Source organism: Mytilus edulis, chromosome 3 (assembly GCF_963676685.1).
Source record: "Mytilus edulis chromosome 3, xbMytEdul2.2, whole genome shotgun sequence".
Lineage (NCBI taxonomy): Eukaryota > Metazoa > Mollusca > Bivalvia > Mytilida > Mytilidae > Mytilus > Mytilus edulis.
The window spans coordinates 103,278,824-103,301,306 of NC_092346.1; the positions used below are offsets into that span (position 1 = coordinate 103,278,824).

General features: G+C 33.5%; 1 protein-coding gene across 24 annotated transcripts in view; it reads left to right on the forward strand.

Moving 5' to 3' along the window:
• Positions 1-6,972: 6,972 nt before the first annotated feature.
• Positions 6,973-22,483, forward strand: part of LOC139514696 (serine/threonine-protein kinase 26-like) — a 38,395-nt gene continuing 22,884 nt past the window's right edge. For 11 of the 24 annotated variants that reach the window (XM_071304202.1, XM_071304207.1, XM_071304214.1 and 8 more), the window contains exons 1-2: positions 7,194-7,445; positions 17,919-18,194. In XM_071304202.1, coding sequence (XP_071160303.1) covers positions 7,434-7,445; positions 17,919-18,194 — 288 coding nt within the window. In that variant the 5' untranslated portion in view covers positions 7,194-7,433. Of the gene's footprint in view, positions 7,446-14,776; positions 14,925-17,918; positions 18,195-22,483 lie in introns of those variants that run through there. The other 13 variants (XM_071304210.1, XM_071304206.1, XM_071304222.1 and 10 more) reach the window with 8 other exon arrangements.

The following is a 22,483-nucleotide window of genomic DNA, read 5'->3' on the forward strand; positions in this document are numbered from 1 at the left end:
GACCTAAAAACATCCGTGACAAATTAGTGACATCTGTATTAACCAAGCAGCCTAATCCATCGCCCGGTTGCTACAAACAATGTGGTCGAAGGAATTGTTTGTGTTGTAAAGCTGCCAATACAAGCAGTTCTTTCATCAGCTCCGTTACTAAACAAAATTATACCATCTACTCTAATTCCAACTGTAAAACGGAGAACTCAATTTATATATTAACATGTGACACTTGTGGCATTCAGTATGTGGGAGAAACAATGGACAAATTTAATATTCGGCTCAATAACCATCGTTCATCGTACAAAACCAACAAAAACTGTCCTCTCACAAGACATCTTCGTTCAACGAAACATCCTTTTGATAATGTCACTTTCCAAATTATAGAAGTCAACACCGAATGGGACACCACGGCGAGAAGGAGAAGAGAAAACTTTTGGATCCACCAACTCCACACTTTAGAACCTGATGGTCTTAACGAAAAAGACGAAAAAAGATACAGGAAAGATAAAGAATAATTTATAACAAAGCATCGTCCTTTTTATCCCGTAATATTGGCCAATGGACGTTGCTAACTTCAACTACCAATTATGTATTTTTAAGGTAGCTAAATCCAAGTGCAACATGTACATTGAGCTGCAAATTTTTTTTATTTTCAAAGCAGCTAAATGCAAGAGGTCATATACATTGAGCTGCAAAATTTTCTTATTTTGAAGGCAGTTCAGTGCAACACAGACGTTGAGCTGCAAAAGTTTCTTATCATCTACATCCGATTTCACCTGGATAGATGCACGCTTGATAAAGCTAGTTGGTCTAGCGAAATATTGCGTTTATTTTCATCATTTTGTAAATATTTTAAACATTCTTATATTTACATACTAAATAGTGTGTTAAAATTACATTGTTAGGCAATCTATATATATATATATATATATAAGAAAATTATTAAAAGATAATAACGGTTTCAATGCATCACTTTTTTTACTAGTACTTTCACTGCTTCCGCAGATCTTCAGGTAATGTGACTTGTATATAAATAAAACAATTGATATATATATATAGTTTGGCATATGCTTTTTTGTTTGTTATACTACAATTACTATAGATAAAAGACCCCCCCCCCCTGACAAAAAGAAAACAATTATTGTCGTCTTGTCGAAAGCAAGGAGGTCTTTAAGATTTATGAGTGAAATAGCTGCCTACTTGGATCTTTTGACATACATCCTTCTTTTTGACAAGATTCGCGAAAGCGATACTTAGGAGATAACTGTATTGTATTTTAAGCTCCGACGGCATCAATTGGGGATTTGATGGTCGCAAATTAAGTTTACTGGCGACGCGTTAGCGGAGACAGTAAACGGGTATTTGCGACCATCAAATCCCAAATTGATGCCGTCGGAGCTTAAAATACAATATTGTTATCTCCATTCTAATGAAACTGACAGAAAACAACGTTAAAACATTATTTAAAATCTGTCATATGCCGTCTGCGCTTGCGCGTACGTCCCATAGCATCAATTGTCAATTGATGCCATGTAAGAAAGTGATGTTATCCAATCAAAATGAACGTTACAAACGTTGTTGCATTAGAATTAGCGATGCTAGGTTCCGTCGTCAGCATTCACGCCGACTAATTCAGCATTTAGGTTCAGTCTGTGGTTAAAGTTTTGTTTTACATCAAAATCGTTTTCAAACATAATGGAATTTCGGGAAATTAGGAGCTTCTTTATGTCCAAAATACAGTATCCAGGGCAACATTTTGCAAATATTTATTTTCATTTTTCCGTATTTTACTACTAGACGGACTTCGTTTTTCCTGAACAGTTAATTTCATGTTTTGTCTGAGGTTAAAGATTTTCGTGCAGTCATCAATAACCGTTTTGTTTAATCGTCCAGTTGCAAGTTAAATGCATATCCATGCAGGTTAAGATCATAATACTGATATATGAATGTTGAAACTATTTTGTTCTACATTGCGCTGTACTTTCACTCGTTTGTTCAAAATGCAACAGTCAGATTAAAGACATTGTATATATCTTATAAGTAAGTGCGGCTTTTTTGCTAAGATTTTAATTCCATATGACGATCTGTAGCTGTTTGATTTGGGAACTTATTTTATTATTGTTTGAACAAGGAACGTATATATACTGTACCAAGGTTTAACGGTCAGATTATTTGTATACAATATTGAAAACATAACATTTATGAAGCCATGATGTTTATTTTTTTATTGAATACATCGCATAATATCATTCATTACGACTAAGTGTTATGACCAGCAACAACTTTTCAAAAAGCTTCGTCTTACATGACAATCATATGGTTTAGGTTGTTTATCTATATTCTCCCGAAAAAAAGCTAAAGAGAATAAATTATGTAGTGTCACCATTCATTGTTTGATATACTGTTTTGGCAATTAATGCCCTTACGCCAGCATGTTTCTGGAAATTATTCTCAAACGACAAAAAATTATATTTCTGCACATAAACTTCTTCAAAGTTCTTAACAGCTTCCAGGGACTTGAAGGACCTCGTTCCTTCTTTATCAAACATTTCGTTTTGGCTTTTTGCAAGCAGTAATTTCAAACTTCTTTTCCAATTTTCTCCCGTAATTTTTAAACACTATGCCCCGAAATTTTTCAAAATATTATTTATTTTACTTTATTACACATAAACATAAACAAACAAAAAACAAATGACACTCAACGACTTCACAGGTAAACGGGAAAGCGGCAGGCGTCGTAATAAACGCCTATTAAACGTGTACCATATATGACTTTGCCCTAAGTCCATCCAAATCTCGCATGAATTTTAATTAAACGCTTGACCCACTCAGAATTCTAGGTCGCGAACAAGCTTTCCCTGAACTAGAGTATTGTCCCAAATCTTTTAAGCTCACCTTTCCAAAAGGAAATGTGAGCTTTTGCCATCACTTGGCGTCCGTCGTCGTGCGTCCGTCGTCGTCGTGCGTCCGTCGTAAACTATTTCAATGATCTTCTCCTCTGAACCAATTCAAACCAAACTTCATCTGATTGATTCCTAGGGTATTTAGAATGAAGTTTGTGTATTAATTCCCATTTCATAAAAAAACATGGCCGCCATGGCTAAAAATAGAACATAGGGGTAAAATGCAGTTTTTAGCTTATAACTCAAAAACAAAAGCATTTAGAGCAAATCTGACATGGGGTAAAATTGTTTATCAGGTCAAGACCGAAATGTTCAGTTGACCCCTTTAGGAGTTATGGCCCTTAGTTATCTTTTACAAAAATCTCCTCCTCTGAAACTACTGAGCCAAATTGAACCAAACTTAGCAACAATCATCATCTTTGGGATAACTAGTTTAAAAATTGTGTCCGGTGACCCGGCCAATCAACCAAGATGGCCACCATGGCAAAAAATAGAACATAGGGGTAAAATCAGTTTTTGGCTTATAACTCAAAAACCAAAGCATTTAGAGCAAATCTGACAGAGGTTAATTGGTTTATCAGGTCATGATCTATCTGCCCCGAAATTTTCAGATGAATCAGACAACCGATTGTTAGGTTGCTGCCTCTGAATTGGTTATTTTAAGGAAATTTTGCTGTTTTTGGTTATTATCATGAATATTATTATAGATAGATATAAACTGTACACAGCAAAAATGTTCAGCAAAGTAAGATTTACAAATAAGTCAACATGATCGAAATGGTCAGTTGACCCCTTTAGGAGTTAATGCCCTTTATAGTCATTTTTTAACCATTTTCCGTAAGTCTTAGTTATCTTCTACAAGAATCTTCTCCTCTAAAACTACTGGGCCAAATTTAACCAAACATGGCCAAAATCATTATTAGGGTATCTAGTTTAAAAATTGTGTCCGGTGACCCGGCTAACCAACCAAGATGGCTGCCATAGCTAAAAATAGAACAAAGGGGTCAAATGCAGTTTTTAGCTTATAACTCAAAAACAAAAGCATTTAGAGCAAATCTGACATGGGGTAAAATTGTTTATCAGATTAAGATCTATCTACCCTGAAATTTTCAGATGAATCGGACAACCCATTGTTGGGTTGCCGCCCCTGAATTGGTAATTTTAAGGAAATTTTGCTGTTTTTGGTTATTATCTTGAATATTATTATAGATGCATGTAGATAAACTGTAAACAGCAATTATGTAATGATTGGGGTATACAATGTTTTTTTTATACTTTCATCATAAATTATATTATGAACACGAGAAAAACGAGACATTTCAGTGTATCCACTCTTGTTTTTGCTTTTGAAAAAGATATGACAGAATCGAAAAACCATTTTGAGAGCCTCTTGTTTTACAATGTTATTTGTTATCTGCAGACCATCATTTAACAGATGTGAGATATCTATTGTCGTTTTAGAGATAATGCAGTTTAAAATTTTGCGAGCGGAGGCATTTATTTCTGAATTAACAACAGCTTACCACCTGAAATTTTCAGAAATTGAAGAACATGGCTATATGTTCTTTTCGGTTGTTTTTTCTAAAAAAAATAGTAATTACGATGCGAAATATGTTCTAGTTACTCCCCTTTGGCCGATCGTTTGGATATTCTCTGATTTTGATTTGTGTTCACTCCACCTTCCGGAGCACCTGAGATCACCCCTAGTTTTTTGGTGGGGTTCGTGTTGTTTATTCTTTAGTTTTCTATGTTGTGTCGTGTGTGCTGTTGTTTGTTTGTCTTTTTCATTTTTAGCCATGGCGTTGTCAGTTTGTTTTAGATTTATGAGTTTGACTGTCCCTTTGGTATCTTTCGTCCCTCTTTTAGTTTTGAAGTGTATTCCTTTTCCTAGTCATTACATTTGAATTCTTTAGCGTAATCAGATCGAAAAAAAAATCCCATCCTCCCTCCCATTTTATATTGTTTGAACAATATTTTTTATATTTCAAGACTAAGCAACATGGACCGGCCCCAACAAAATCTGGGGTGATCTCAGATGCTCCTGAAGGTAAGCAAATCCACATGTGGCACCCGTCATGTTAGTACAAACCCCGTAATAAGTCTAATTCGGTAGATTACATTCGAGAAAAGGGGACTGGTTTTAAATAGTTACGACATGAGCACCTTTCCGCTTTCATCTGTGAAACTGATTGATATTCCATTACGGTCAACTTAAAGTCATAAGAAACCTCAAATTAAAAAAAAAATCATTTAATAAATAAGTTTACTTTTTTTAATTGCTTGCTTCCAGGAAGCAATTCGCCGACATATTTTCCGTATGCATAGTGACCTGAGCGTAACTCTCCTCGTAAAAATCCGGTGATCGCAATACGTATGGGTCTGTCATTAAAATAAACAATTATCTGGTTGTACATGTAAAACACGCGCTCAATATCCATGCTTTTTGTTATGTGTTTACTATAAGATGACAATCGGTAAACTTCGGCTTTAAAACACGGCATTTAATGAGCAGCCACATTTTTTGAATCATAACAGACAGAGAGAAAAACAAATGACGAAATATTTGGGCGAGGGACGGTCTGGGGGCCACTCAAGGCCCCCAGTAGCTCTGAGAAAAATAACGCAAAATCGTGCATTCTGAGCGTTTCTCAGACCTTTTCTTGCACTGAAACGGCTTAATTAGTTTTTAGATATTTTTTTCGACAATCAGGTCCCAAAGCAAAAACAAATATTAATTGTAATTTTAGAACTTCCATTTGTTGTAATTTAAGACTTTTAGGTATTAGAGACAACATTAAAAGACTATAAATATGTGATAAAGCGAAAATTGTAATTCTCATAATTATTAATACCGTATCTGTCTGTCTGTTCTTGTCTTGTATTGTGATTAGACTTTGGTGATTTTTTCTATGACTAGATTTGAATATAGTGACATTGCAGTATTATACTTTAAGTACTAGTACTGCTCAAGTCCACACTAGGGACCATCTTCACCTTGTTTTACGATCTTTTACGTTATTAATGATTCTTTAAAAGTATTGTTGAAGACCATCCGGCAACTATCAAGATGAAGAGCAGGAACACAAACTTTGACCATTGATCATTTGTATTTTTTCTATGCATTGACTTTATTTGCGATTATGTCCCCATACTCCTTTATTATCTGTTAAAGGGTCTCATCACGACTTAATGCAAGTTTAAACTTTCAATGTAAAAGGTCGTATATGGCAATACCTTGTTTTTTTTCTCCAAATTATTTGATACCGGGAAATATGTGACCTTACTTTAAATTCAAACCATGTCAGCTATCTAGTTTTTTTTTTACAATAAAACAAACTGTTTTGTATTCTTTGATATCAATTTCAATTATTCATGCAGAAAGGACATTTGTTTTGTGTCCACTGAGTAGCATCGCATGTTCTTAAAATATATTTATCGAACAATTCTGGACATCGGTGGACATGTAATTAACATTGCAAAACCACGTTTACAAATGAATATCATCGCTCAGACTATAGTCATAAAGGAGGAAAATAAATGAACAAAAGACAAACCCGGAACACAGAAGTACAAACAATAGACCATCAACTCTGAAAACTAAAAGGAAAATAGAAACATGGATAACGAAAAACATCCAGAGGATACACCAGGGAGTGAAGAGAATTTGCTTCTTGCAAGACACTTTCCGTGAAAACAATTTGAGTATGAAAACAACCTTTTGTTTCATTTTTTTTTTGAAATTTTTTACATGAGACATTTGCCTCATTTGCCTCAATGTAGTTACGGCCTTGCATTTTTGGCAATAATGTACTTAGTTGGTTAATAAATATATATATAACAGCTTATTTCTATTTCAACTAAAAGTTAACATTTTTCGAAATGAAACACTGAGAATTAAACATTCAATCAATTTATTGAGAATTTTAGTCGAAAAATAAGACGAAAAAGGAAAGTTTAACTTAATACTGATGTTTATTTGCAAGTATCGTAGAAACCAATAAATCGTCCCCCCCCCCCAAAAAAAAAAATATTATCATCAAGTTATAAGCATGGTTGAATGACAAGGAGCAGGTTTACACCTGAAGGGGTCAATCAGGTTAAATTGTATTGCGGATTGATATGAAATACAAAGATTTGCCTAGATAGATAAATTAGTAGCTTTTTTAACAACAACAAACTACTTGTATGAAAGGAAAATGATAAAATAAGATTATTGATACATAGATATCGTACCAAATCAGTCTGATTTGTAGAACTATTTTGCTACCTTTAAAAACTGGAATGATAGCCACGCCCATATTACATGTGAAGTAAGATGGCGGAAACAACATGGCCGAAACAGGAATAGATCGCCTGATGGAGCGAAATTTGCATTTATCTGACATAATACAATAAATAACATTCTCTAATGATATCAGAAAAAATCGAAACATTTAAACTGAACATTTTAGAAAGGCATAAAATCTGCCCGTACTCCATTTTCCCGCATAGGCCTTCAGTTGTTTTCGTTGTGAGATATTTGACACTTGTGTAAAAATGATGGCGCAGGTAAGATCATTTATACGACTTGACAACCCCCATCTACAGTTAAACAAGAGTAAATTGTGAATTATGAATAATATATATTTCTCTCCGAAAAAGTTGTATAGGGCCTACCCCTTCTTTAATAGCTCATACATGCAATCTAGTCCAATGACGATTTCTTTTTGGACTAATGACCGTAATGTCATTTGTTTATCGTAAAGACCGGACGGGTCGTAAAGGAGGGGGTGTCTTCTTAGCAATATCAGTTGATATCTTGTCATCAGAACAACCAGAACTAGACACAAATTGTGAATTACTATGGGCAAAAGTAGATATAATTGGAGTAAAATCAATCTACATTGGGGCTTATTATAAACCACAGGAAAACGACACTGAAAGTGTCGCTGAACTAAGCAGATCATTACAAAGAATACCAACACACAGTAATATCTGGCTACTTGGAGATTTCAACCTCCCTAATTATGACTGGGTTAAACAAGAACTGAAACCAAATTGTAAATTTACAAATACATATAATAACTTTTTTGATATAATGAATGATCATAATCTTGAACAGGTTGTACATATACCAACAAGACAGGAAAACACACTAGATCTGTTTTACATAAACCAACCTTCACTCGTACAAAACATAAAAACACTACCAAGTCTCGGAACATCAGACCATGACATTGTCTTCCATGAAATGAACATCACAATGGGTAGAAAAAAGAAAACACCAAGAAAAATAAGTCAATACAAAAAAGCAGACTGGGACAAAATACGCATAGAAGTAAAAAAATTCCAAGACGAATACTTTTCTCTAACACTAACTAATAACACCACAGAAGAAAAGTGGACACTGATCAAAAACAAAATACAAGAAATAACAGACAAAAATATCCCATCAAAAATAATGAAACAAAAACAAGATATTCCTTGGTTAACACCAGAAATAAAGAGACTTATAAGAAAAAGAGACAGAATACATAAGAAAATAAAGGCAACAAAATCAGAAAAAAAATCGGATACCATCAAAAAGCACCGATCCTTAAAACACCAAGTACAACAAAAGCTTAGAACATCATATTGGAACTATATAGAAAACATTATAATTGAAGACAGCAAACTGAAAGATAGTAAACCAAGCAAAAAGTTTTGGTCATTCATAAAAAACCAAAAAAGTGAAAATATGGGTGTATCCCCACTAAAGGTAAACGGTATTACAAAAACAAACCCCCAAGATCAGGCTGAAGCACTAAACCATCAGTTTCACTCAGCATTTACCACACCAAAACCCTTGAAATTATCTCACATTTGTGAACTAAAATCATTAAAATCAGAAACACATAAATTCGAAATGAAGCAAATAAACATCACCCCCGAAGGAACATCTAAATTACTAAAAAACTTAAACCCATCAAAAGCAATTGGACCAGACAAGATATCACCTCATTTTCTAAAAGAAGTTCATCATGAAATCTCACCTATAATATCTGACTTGTTTAACTCATCAGTAAATACAGGCACAGTACCAAACGACTGGAGAGAGGCCTTGGTTACACCAGTTTTCAAAAAGGGAGCAAAATCTAAACCTGAAAACTATAGGCCCATCTCTCTAACCTGTATTCTTAGTAAATCACTAGAACATATAATTGTATCATCCATAATGAAACATCTAGACATTCACGATTTACTATACCCACTGCAGCATGGTTTTAGATCTAAAGTTAGCTGTGAAACACAACTTTTAACTTTTACACAGCAAATACTTGATTACATGGCAAACGGTAAACAAACTGACGTAGTTGTCATGGACTTTTCAAAAGCGTTTGATAAGGTGGACCACCAAAGACTTATCCTAAAACTGAAACGCATGGGAATTAATAACAAAACAACAAATTGGATAGAGGCATGGTTATCACATAGATCCCAAAAAGTGGTGGTTGACAGTCGCACATCAAATAGTTGTCCTGTATTGTCAGGCGTCCCCCAAGGCTCTGTTCTCGGGCCATGTCTGTTCTTAATTTACATCAATGACATGCCAGACAACCTCAAAAGTAATGTTCGCCTCTTTGCAGATGACACTATTGTGTATCTAACAATTTCATCATTAGATGACTGTCACACCCTTCAATCAGACCTACATAAACTGGAACAATGGGAGCAAGAATGGCTTATGTCCTTTAACCCAGACAAATGTGAAATCATCCACATAACAAGAAAACATAAACCTATCATCTGTAACTACACATTACATAATCATATTCTAAAATCAACAAACAAAGCAAAATATCTTGGCGTTTCCATCACAAAAGACCTGACATGGAACTCTCATATAAATGACATCACAAACAAAGCAAACGCATCACTGAGATTTATTAAAAGAAATGTAAAAACAAACAGCATAAAAACAAAAGAACTGGCTTACAAAACATACGTAAGACCAAAAATAGAATACTGTAGTGTCGTCTGGGACCCGTGGCAGAAACAACAAATAAATAAAATTGAAATGGTACAGAGAAGAGCTGCCAGGTATACACTCAACCAATACAGCTATCAAAGCAGTGTAACAGCCATGCTTGAACATCTAAGATGGCCAACATTACAACAAAGAAGAAATCTTGCATCCGTCACCATGCTATATAAAATCCAACACCAATTAGTCTCCATCCCAGTAAATACATACCTAATACCATCTAAGGAACATAAATTTATACAGCCATTCTCTCCCACAAACTATCATTTATATTCATTTTTTCCTAGAACAATAAGGTTGTGGAATTCCCTACCATACCAAGTAGCCTGTAGCCCAGACTTAGAAGCTTTTAAGTCTGGTGCAAAACCACATATGTACTGCTAAACCAAACCATGTTTTTATCTATATACAAAAAAAATTTAAAAAAAAAAAATGTTTTTTGAAATTAATGTAAATATGTTTAGTTAATTTGTTTCCCTAGTATGTGCCTTCTTGTAATCTTCAACATATTGAAGTTAAGAAGTATTATGTAGATGTAGATGTAGATGTTCAAGGATTATGTCCCCCTCTGTAATCATGAATTATAAAAGGAATTTACTCCGAATACATGAAAAGAGCTGTGCACCTCACTATGTTAAAGGTATGGCTGTATTTATATAAAGTTAAAGGTATTTTATGTTTAATAAAATAAAACATTCTATAGTTGAGATTTTAATGTGCTTTGTTTGCTGTTTTAAAAGCATATTATGCCATATATCTGTATGAATACATTGTGGACACCAATACTGGCTTTAATACAACGGTCAAGAGAGCACGGTTGTATTATTGACAGTGAGCGAGGGTAGTTTTAAAGCTTGCAAATCTCAGCCCGTGCACTACATTAATTTTAAGGTGGTTCCACTCGATCACTGATTTTAGAATAAGTTGAGTATTGTGACTATTATTAGAATAATATACCTTATCGATATTCCCTGCTGTCCCGAGAATCTGTAACGCTTGAACTATTGACGTCAAACAACTATCACTTTTGTCTTTTCCATTGTGGCATCACTTATTTTGCATTATGACGTCAACATTTTACGGGAACCTGTGTGATTTCCAGTAATGGCGGACAAATAGCGATATTAAAGGTGTATATATATTCTGTATTGCAGGTTTTGATTGACATTGGCAATAGGTGATTTGTTACTCAGAGGGCCCTATCACATGAAGTTCAGTTTGGTATCTTCTGCAGACTGAATAAAATGAATATCAAAATCCAAAATGTTTTTTTTCTGTTACATTAATACATATTTTATACGGCCGCAAAAATTGAAAAAATTGATCGTATATTGGTATCACGTTATTGTGGTATGTGTCGTTATCGTCAGCATCGTCTGAAGACAGCTGGTTTCTGGATAGTAACTTTAGGGTTCGACCTCTGTGGTTGTATAAAGCTGCACCCTGCAGAGCATCTGGTTACTTTTGTATATCTAGGTCTGTACTTTGAGTTAACAATGTGTAACATGCCAATATTTGTCGACACCTTGGGATGAACCTTTAACATGTTACAAAAATATATTTTTTGAAACAGCAGACCATGATTTTCATTTCATATACATGTAAAATCAATGAGTCACTTGCGGATTAAAAATACACAAATACCTCACCCCCAAACCAGTGCTTTACCCCTACATCACTAATTCAGTCTGCATGGTTAACCACTAGTCTGATGCCCCACACTGGTATGCCCCAGACTAGTAAAGTTTTATATGGACTAGTAAGTTTTTGCAATAAGAAAAATGTTGGAATAGTGGTCTTCGGACTAGTAGTTGAAAAAGTTTTTGGTGCAGACTGCGAATTCAAGGGTGACCAAATTAGAAAATGCGATTGATAGTAAACAGATTGAGAGTAAGAATTAAAAGAAATGTCTAGAGATATCGATAATATAAAATCATTTGATGTTTAAAAAAAAAATATGCAATTCTGTCAAAACTGGTGAAACTTCTTAGTATGTAGATATATCTATTTATAATACCTCGGTTATCCTTTTCTTAAATTCCATATAGAATAAATACACAATGTTTTAACTATTTTTCAAATTGCAAGCGTTGAACTATTTGACCATTTAATAGATTCCAACTATTTGACCTTTATTAATTTATTTGACAACAAGTGTCATTATGTTTTGCTGAATTTCAACTGCAGCTACATTTTGTACAGGACTGGAGGATGTTGAAAATATCACGGGAGTTGTTAATACCTATTGAATCTAGGGTAGACGTCAATGCTGGGCCTACCCTTTATAACATTCAGAATAGAATATTTCATTTTCCAAATTACAGGGCCCATAAAGAGTATATAAATCAAGTACATTAATGATTGAAGGAATTAAGTCAACAAATAGACATTACAATATAAAATATTTATCATTATATCAAAATGAGCCTCAAAATAAGATTATAAGAGCTAAAACAAAATTAAAATATTAAACAACAAACACATTGATTGAGTAACAGTATCAAAACCTTTCCTTCATAATTCAAAAGAACTACCTATAAAATCACCAATTATTTCCATAATAGTAAAGTTTTCTTGTGTTATAAACTTCAATACAAAAAGAGAAGAATCATCTAAATTATTAAAAAGTTCTGACAAGTGCTTGAAATATACTGAAAGATTTCATCTCTCAAGTTATTATAAAGTGAGCATTCAATTAAAAAATAAACATGAAGTAAATGTTAAACCGGATGGTTTGGTTTCTGCTTTTTATATTACAAAAGTAGAAATAGCCCCAACATTTATTGTCTGTTGTCAGTGTTGTCTCTTTCGGTATATTAAAACACTGACTGAATATTCATGGATAAATAAGTTTATTGTCCCTTTGATACAACTTTAACCCTTGGCTCCTCAGACAAAGTTGCACATCAGGGGAACATACTAGGTAAATGTTTAACTTAAGCTGACCACATTTATTCTGTGTCAGAAACCTATGGTGTGTCAAATATTACATACATGTATATATTATATAGATCAAGTTCTAAATTTTGGTGATGTCACTTTTAATGTTCTTGAGTTAACATACATGAAATGGAAAAATTGCTGATTTTTTCATGTCCATTCTCTAACCTAAAATTGCCTTATCTAAATGCTATAAAATTTACGCTCGATATTTATTACCAAAGAACTCAGATAAAAAAAATTGTGAAGCATCACTTTTACCGTTCCTCATTTATGTTCCTTTATAAATTTATTTGATATGCAAGTGGGGGCAGCATCTGTGTCCCATATAAATCCCTATTTATTTATGTTATTTCTGCATAGACCTAAACAATATTACCATGACTTCTTTTAAAGTAGAAAATACAAATTAGAATTATAATAAATAAAACAAGAAAAAATTACCTGATAATGACAGGTCTAAATATTGCAATTTTAAGTAAAATTTAGGTTCTAATGTTTTTGGACACTCTTTCATGAAAAATAATATTAAACAGAAAACCAAGCAATAAAACTGATAAAATTTACACTAAAACGACAAGAAGAAAACATTAGATGTTTAAACAATACAAGATGAACACATGTATACACAGCATACATTATTAGGATTATGAAGGTGATTGCACAATATTGCACAATATTTTGATCATAATTATTTTTTTCCAATTCTCAAAAAATATATGTTCACTTTCTCCATATAAGATTAAGATTTGCATTTATTTAAAAAAAATATTTTAAGACCCAAATTTATAATTTTCGAAAGAAAAATTGGGGTTACAGTTTATTTTGCTGATTCAGCCTAATTGTATTAGAAAAAAAAATATATTTAGTCTGAAACAGGTTAACTATTTAGGTAAAGTATTGCATAAAAGCAAATTTTTTTTATAAAATTATAACCAATTTCAAGTTCTTTGATTTATTCTGTATCAGAAACTTACAATGTGTCAAATTTTTTACAATCCAAATAGAAATGTTTATACTTGGTATGGAAATTACCCAGTAATGTAATTCACGGTCCATTGGACATAGAAAATGATGGTCCGGATGGGGCATCCGTGTACTTGGGACACATTCTTGTTTCAACTATATTTTCAGTACTTTAGGTAGAGGTATCACAGACATGAAACAGAACTTACGTTTTATATTTACATTGCAATGATGAGAGAACTTATGTTTTGTATTTACATTGCAATGAGGAGAGAACTTATGTTTTGTATTTACATTGCAATGAGGAGAGAACTTGTGTTTTATATTTACATTGCAATGAGGAGAGAACTTATGTTTGTATTTACATTGCAATGAGGAGAGAACTTATGTTTTATATTTACATTGCAATGAGGAGAGAACTTATGTTTTGTATTTACATTGCAATGAGGAGAGAACTTGTGTTTTATATTTACATTGCAATGAGGAGAGAACTTATGTTTTATATTTACATTGCAATGATGAGAGAACTTATGTTTTATATTTACATTACAATGAGGCGAGAACTTATGTTTTATATTTACATTGCAATGAGAAGAGAACTTATGTTTTATATTTACATTGCAATGAGGAAGTCCTTTTTGTTGTTACATAGTAAAAGAGATCATGGGCGTTTTCTTAAACTTGTCATGAAATCAATGAGCAATTTTGTGAATTGGTCATATTTCTTCTTCATTTCATTGTATTGAATGCATATATGTGTCAATCATAAAATATGGTTAAAGATAAACTTTTGACCTTTAAATAAAAACAACAACAAAACTAGACAATCAATATTTAAAGAATACGATCCCCTCAGAGCAATTTGTTTATTTGATATAGCCTAGGTAAATTAAATTTTATTCATTTTTTAAGGTTGAAACATGAACATGTAAATGTAGACAAAAGTTTCAATTCTCAAATGAAATTAGATGTAATCTTAAGAATTTTATGAGATAATGAAGAATATTTAGGGAGAAGGAAGTAAAATTGGCAGATAAGTCCTACTGTTTATGTACATTTAATTTAGGTTGCAATTGTAAACATTAAGCATTTATGGAGATAAAGTTTCAGTGAAGAAGGTATCATATTTTTAATTTGTTTGCACTATTTTTAATATTGAAATATTTGCTGTATCATGTGTATAGAGCATGTAAATTCTGTAACCTCAAATTTGTTTAGTCATATATCACATGTATATAGGTGAAAAAAATCAATATATATGATCAATAAAAGTCTTTATGGTATTTTTTCTGGTTATTCATTTATATTGTTTAGGTTTCATTCACAATAAAAAATTATCAGCCCTTTCCTCTGATCTTTTGAAACAGTTTCAATTGAGAAAAATTATTACTTATTTTAAAAACATAACATGTCTATGTTCAGTATTAAGTTCAACATGAATGTGACAAGGAGCACCTTTGGTTTTGATGCTCTTTTAGGCCTTAATTGTTGAATTGTCCTTGTTATAAATACATAAAGTAGTGAGTATCTTACTAAGGGATGCTTAATGTTGCTGCATAATTTTTGACTAGGTTCTCCAAAGGATCTGAATAATTCAGTTATAATTGGTGAAATAGAGCAGGAGGGTGGGCAAACCACTGCTGACAGTTTCCCTGCAATAAATTGTTACCCTCAATCAATGCTTTTTATACGACCGCAAATTTTGAAAAAATTTTCGTCGTATATTGCTATCACGTTGGCGTCGGCGTCGTTGTCGTCGGCGTCGTTGTCGTCGGCGTCGGCGTCGTCGTCGTCGTCCGGCGTCCGAATACTTTTAGTTTTCGCACTCTAACTTTAGTAAAAGTGAATGGAAATCTATGAAATTTTAACACAAGGTTTATGACCACAAAAGGAAGATTGGTATTGATTTTGGGAGTTTTGGTCCCAACATTTTAGGAATTAGGGGCCAAAAAGGGCCCAAATAAGCATTTTCTTGGTTTTCGCACTATAACTTTAGTTTAAGTTAATAGAAATCTATGAAATTTTGACACAAGGTTTATGACCACAAAAGAACGGTTGGGATTGATTTTGGGAGTTTTGGTCTCAACAGTTTAGGAATTAGGGGCCAAAAAAGGGCCCAAATAAGCATTATTCTTGGTTTTCGCACAATAACATTAGTTTAAGTAAATAGAAATCAATGAAATTTAAACACAATGTTAATGACTACAAAAGGAAGGTTGGTATTGATTTTGGGAGTTTAGGTCCCAACAGTTTAGGAATTAGGGGCCAAAAAGGGACCCAAATAAGCATTTTTCTTGGTTTTCGCACCATAACGTTAGTATAAGTAAATAGAAATCTATGAAATTTAAACACAAGGTTTATGACCATAAAAGAAAGGTTGGGTTTGATTTTGGGAGTTTTGGTCCCAACATAATAAGGGGCCCAAAGGGTCCAAAATTAAACTTTTGTTTGATTTCATCAAAATTGAATAATTGGGGTTCTTTGATATGCTGAATCTAACTGTCATGACTGTGTATGTAGATTCTTAACTTTTGGTCCCGTTTTCAAATTGGTCTACATTAAGGTCCAAAGGGTCCAAAATTAAACTTAGTTTGATTTTGACAAAAAATGAATCAGTTAGGTTCTTTGATATGCTGAATCTAAAAATGAACTTAGATTCTTGATTATTGGCCCAGTTTTCAAGTTGGTCCAAATCAGGGTCCAAAATTAAACTTTGTTTGATTTCATCAAAAATTGAATAAATGGGGTTCTTTGATATACCAAATCTAACTGTGTATGTAGATTCTTCATTTTTGGTCCTGTTTTCAAATTGGTCTACACTAAAGTCCAAAGGGTCCAAAATTAAACTTAGTCTGATTTTAACAAAAATTGAAATCTTGAAGTTCTTTGATATGCTGAATCCAAAAATGTACTTAGATTTTTTATTATGGGCCCAGTTTTCAAGTTGGTCCAAATCAGGATCTAAAATTATTATATTAAGTATTGTGCAATAGCAAGTCTTTTCAATTGCACAGTATTGCGCAATGGCAAGAAATATCTAATTGCACAATATTGTGAAATATCAAAAAAAAATTTAATTAGAGTTATCTTTCTTTGTCCAGAATAGTAAGCAAGAAATATCTAATTGCAAAATATTGTGCAATAGCAAGATTTTTTTTTAATTGGAGTTATCTTTCTTTGTCCAGAATCAACTTAAATCTTTGTTATATACAATATACAATGTATATTCACTTTTTACTACCAACTGATAAATTAAAATAATCTTTACCATTCAGTGATAACAAGCAGTTTTTTTTACATCTTAATATTTTATGATGTATTTAAATGAGTAGTTATTGTTGCAAACTCCATTAGAAATTTTAATTAAGATTAGTTTTGGAATAAGGGAAAGGGGGATGTGATTAAAAAAATTGGGTTCAATTTTTATCATTTGAAATTTCATAAATAAAAAAGAAAATTTCTTCAAACATTTTTTTGAGAGGATTAATATTCAACAGCATAGTGAATTGCTCTAAGAGAAACAAAAATTTTAAGTTCATTAGAACACATTCATTCTGTGTCAGAAACCTATGCTGTGTCAACTATTTAATCACAATCCAAATTTAGAGCTGAATCCAGCTTGAATGTTGTGTCCATACTTGCCCTAACCGTTCAGGGTTCAACCTCTGCGGTCGTATAAAGCTACGCCCTGCGGAGCATCTGGTTAAATTTTGATATGTTCACACTAACAACAAAGTGGAGCTCAAGTTGAATACTGACAATTTATCACTTTTAGTGTTAAGGAGTTATGTTCCTTGAACCATAGAGAAATGATAATGTAAGTTGTTTCCTTTCAATAAATTATGAGCCACTTGACCAATGTTGCTTTTAAAATTTTGATTTGTTAGAACTTCTTGCTGATGAAAAATGGAGGTCAATTTCAAATTGATGATTTTTACTTTGACCCTGTCGCTCACAAACAAATTATCAGTAAACATTTTGATGTGATTACTGATACACAATTTGATTATAAATAAGTAGTTACAGGTCAAATATATGTCTTGTTTTATTGTATATGAATACATTCATATTTTTTTAGATTTTTGTGTAAATATTAAAATGATCTTTTACAGCAGAGATCTCGCTCTAGAGAAGAGCCTCCTGTTGAGAGAGCAACGAAGATGTACGTTGATCCGGAAATTCGTTTTTCAAAAATGGAGAAGATTGGGAAGGGATCTTTTGGTGAAGTGTTTAAAGGAATAGACAATGAAAGTCAGCAAGTAGTTGCTATTAAAATCATAGACTTGGAGGAAGCCGAAGATGAAATTGAAGATATACAACAAGAAATTATGGTCCTTTCACAGTGTGACAGTCCCTTTGTCACGAAATATTATGGTTCATATTTGAAGGTAAGCAATGTTTGTATGCTACTGCAATATCTTTAATATAAAATTCCAGACAATTATCTCATAGAAAAATACATCAGTTGCGACTTTTCGTAACAGTTCTTAAGCTTTGGTTGTTGATTTTGTTATACGCCTCCTATGATGGTAGGGAGCACGACAGGTCTGTTTCCCACCAATGAGAAGAATATAAGCAGTCCGGCTGGTCTATAGTTTATAACTTACTGTTTCTCACCAATGAGAAGAATATAAGCAGTCCCTCTGGTCTATAGTTTATAACTTACTGTTTCCCACCAATGAGAAGAATATAAGCAGTCCCTCTGGTCTATAGTTTATAACTTACTGTTTCCCACCAATGAGAAGAATATAAGCAGTCCCTCTGGTCTATAGTTTATAACTTACTGTTTCCCACCAATGAGAAGAATATAAGCAGTCCCTCTGGTCTATAGTTTATAACTTACTGTTTCCCACCAATGAGAAGAATATAAGCAGTCCCTCTGATCTATAGTTTATAACTTACTGTTTCCCACCAATGAGAAGAATATAAGCAATCCCTCTGGTCTATAGTTTATAACTTACTGTTTCCCACCAATGAGAAGAATATAAGCAGTCCCTCTGGTCTATAGTTTATAACTTACTGTTTCCCACCAATGAGAAGAATATAAGCAGTTCCTCTGGTCTATAGTTTATAACTAACTGTTTCCCACCAATGAGAAGAATATAAGCAGTCCCTCTGGTCTATAGTTTATAACTTACTGTTTCCCACCAATGAGAAGAATATAAGCGGTCCCTCTGATCTATAGTTTATAACTAACTGTTTCCCACCAATGAGAAGAATATAAGCAGTCCCTCTGGTCTATGGTTTATAACTTACTGTTTCCCACCAATGAGAAGAATATAAGCGGTCCCTCTGGTCTACAATGGTCTATAGTTTATAACTTACTATTTCCCACCAATGAGAAGAATATAAGCAGTCCTTCTGGTCTATAGTTTATAACTTACTATTTCCCACCAATGAGAAGAATATAAGCAGTCCTTCTGGTCTATAGTTTATAACTTACTGTTTCCCACCAATGAGAAGAATAAAAGCAGTCCCTCTGGTCTATAGTTTATAACTTACTGTTTCCCACCAATGAGAAGAATATAAGCAGTCCTTCTGGTCTATAGTTTATAACTTACTGTTTCCACCAATGAGAAGAATATAAGAAGTCCCTCTGATCTATAGTTTATAACTTACTGTTTCCCACCAATGAGAAGAATATAAGCAGTCCCTCTGATCTAAAGTTTATAACTTACTGTTTCCCACCAATGAGAAGAATATAAGCAGTCCCTCTGGTCTATAGTTTATAACTTACTGTTTCCCACCAATGAGAAGAATATAAGCAGTCCCTCTGGTCTATAGTTTATAACTAACTGTTTCCCACCAATGAGAAGAATATAAGCAGTCCCTCTGGTCTATAGTTTATAACTTACTGTTTCCCACCAATGAGAAGAATATAAGCAGTCCCTCTGGTCTATAGTTTATAACTTACTGTTTCCCACCAATGAGAAGAATATAAGCAGTCCCTCTGGTCTATAGTTTATAACTTACTGTTTCCCACCAATGAGAAGAATATAAGCAGTCCCTCTGATCTATGGTTTATAACTTACTGTTTCCCACCAATGAGAAGAATATAAGCAGTCCCTCTGGTCTATAGTTTATAACTTACTGTTTCCCACCAATGAGAAGAATATAAGCAGTCCCTCTGGTCTATAGTTTATAACTTACTGTTTCCCACCAATGAGAAGAATATAAGCAGTCCCTCTGGTCTATAGTTTATAACTTACTGTTTCCCACCAATGAGAAGAATATAAGCAGTCCCTCTGGTCTATAGTTTATAACTTATTGTTTCCCACCAATGAGAAGAATATAAGCAGTCCCTCTGATCTATAGTTTATAACTTACTGTTTCCCACCAATGAGAAGAATATAAGCAATCCCTCTGGTCTATAGTTTATAACTTACTGTTTCCCACCAATGAGAAGAATATAAGCAGTCCCTCTGGTCTATAGTTTATAACTTACTGTTTCCCACCAATGAGAAGAATATAAGCAGTTCCTCTGGTCTATAGTTTATAACTAACTGTTTCCCACCAATGAGAAGAATATAAGCAGTCCCTCTGGTCTATAGTTTATAACTTACTGTTTCCCACCAATGAGAAGAATATAAGCGGTCCCTCTGATCTATAGTTCATAGGCGTAGCATGCCGAAAAATAATGGTACGGTTTCGGCAAATTAGACATATGGGACACGAAGTGGCCCATTCAGCCTCGCTATGCGAGGCTGCATTACGGCAGGGGGTATGGGGGCCGCTCAAGGCCCCCAGAAGCTCTGGGGTTTATAGCGTTAAAATCCTGCATTCTGAGTGCTTCCTGGCACTAAAAAATGTTTTTGAACAGCAGCATTTTTTACAAGACAATTTGAAAAAAAAATTGAATGTCTCTGTCTTGCAGGTTTTGTAGTTTGTTTTCTATTTTTGTGTCATTTACATAGCAAGATTGGTGAATGAGGACAACACTGTCATACTATACCTCGCGACAAATCATTGTGCAAAATTCATGATTTACAAGTGATAATTTACAAGTGATTTCTGTCAGTTTATTTATCAGTATAAGATCTTAATATTATTATTTTTAAAATAAAATAATCAAAGTGCGGCTAGCAACTTTTGAGCTATAGTGAATAGAAAAATGAATGAGGATCGGGAATGTGTAAAAAAAACTACGACAATCCTCACACACTGCATGCATGGGATAAGCTGCAGCCGGCCTGGTAGTCCGATAATATAAGACTTCCGAGGTTCATATCATTTACATTCAACGTTTTTTAGCGGATATTTTTTTTACTATCAATGTTGAACCCGAATTCGGATAGTATCTAATTTTTTTTACTATCAAACCCTAACTCGGCTTAAACATTGAGAGTAAAAAAAAATACATGATAAAAAACGTTGAGTGTAAATGATATGCACCTCAGAATTCTTCTATTATAGGACTGCCGGACCAGAAACAACGTGTTTTGGGGAATGCACACCTTTCTAGACCCCATAACACACAAAAGAACTAAAATTGAAAACAAACAAGAAAAACAAAGGCATGGGGTTCCTGAATTGAGACAGGCGCAAAATTGTGGCAGGGTTAACATGTTAAATCTTTTAATGTAAACGTTCAAGACAATCACTTAAATCGACACTAGTCATCTAGCTTGACCTGGTAGGATATAAATATTTGAAATGATCATGCAGCGACTGTCAAGATGAAGAACTGAAATAAATCACTGTGTTCTTGATAATTTGTATCTTGTTTATGTATTGTGTACGATTTTTTCATATGCACATTTACTAGAGAGCCTGTCGCAATTACCGTGATTTTTTGGACAACGGTTGTCTTGCAAGAAGGACCTGCTTACGCTTCTGGAGCACCTTTAGTTGCACCAGTTTTTTTTATGGGTCCGTGTTTCTAATTTGATTTTATAGTTTTCAATGTTGAATGATGTTGTTTGTCATTGTGTGTCTTATTTGTTCTCTGCTTTGTCTTTTGTCCCTTAATCGTGATTCTTTTTTAAAAATACTATGCACTTTCTACATAAATTCTTCACTATTCCTACAGTTTTTCAGTCTAAATTATTGTAATAAACAATGGAAAGAGTAAATCGGCGGTCTCACGAAAACCGCCTCCTGGTTAAGTATAGATATGTGAAATAATGGTGATTTATGTTCGGGTTTTATGTTACGGAAGGGCACTCAAAGAAAGGCACAGTACAAAAAGGGATTTGAAGCCTTTAAGTTAGAGGTCTTACGAAGTCCCGAACATAACCAATCCCGACTTTTTAACGAACAATTCCGGAGTCCCGATAAAGGTTATATTCCCTTTTACAAAACGGTATCTTACATTAAAAAAAAAGCCCTCACCTCTGATTTCAATTGACATTATGCTTGAAATATTTGTAACTGTACGTTAGGAAAATAAACAATCAATCAACTGATTTTGAACTTGACTCGTGGTGGTTTTATTAAAAAAAAAAACCGAGTGAAATCATTACATATATCAGTTACCTGCAAACCTAATGATATGGCATTGTGCAAACAATAATATTACTATTTCCAATTGTTTTGAATGCTATGAGGTTTATATCTACATCATCTGGAATCAAAACTTGCAACAATTAATCAAAAGAAAAACTGCTAGCTTCTTCGACCTTGAAAATGTTTCCAAACTGATGCGTTAAACTTAAAGAACTAGTAACATCATGTGGAG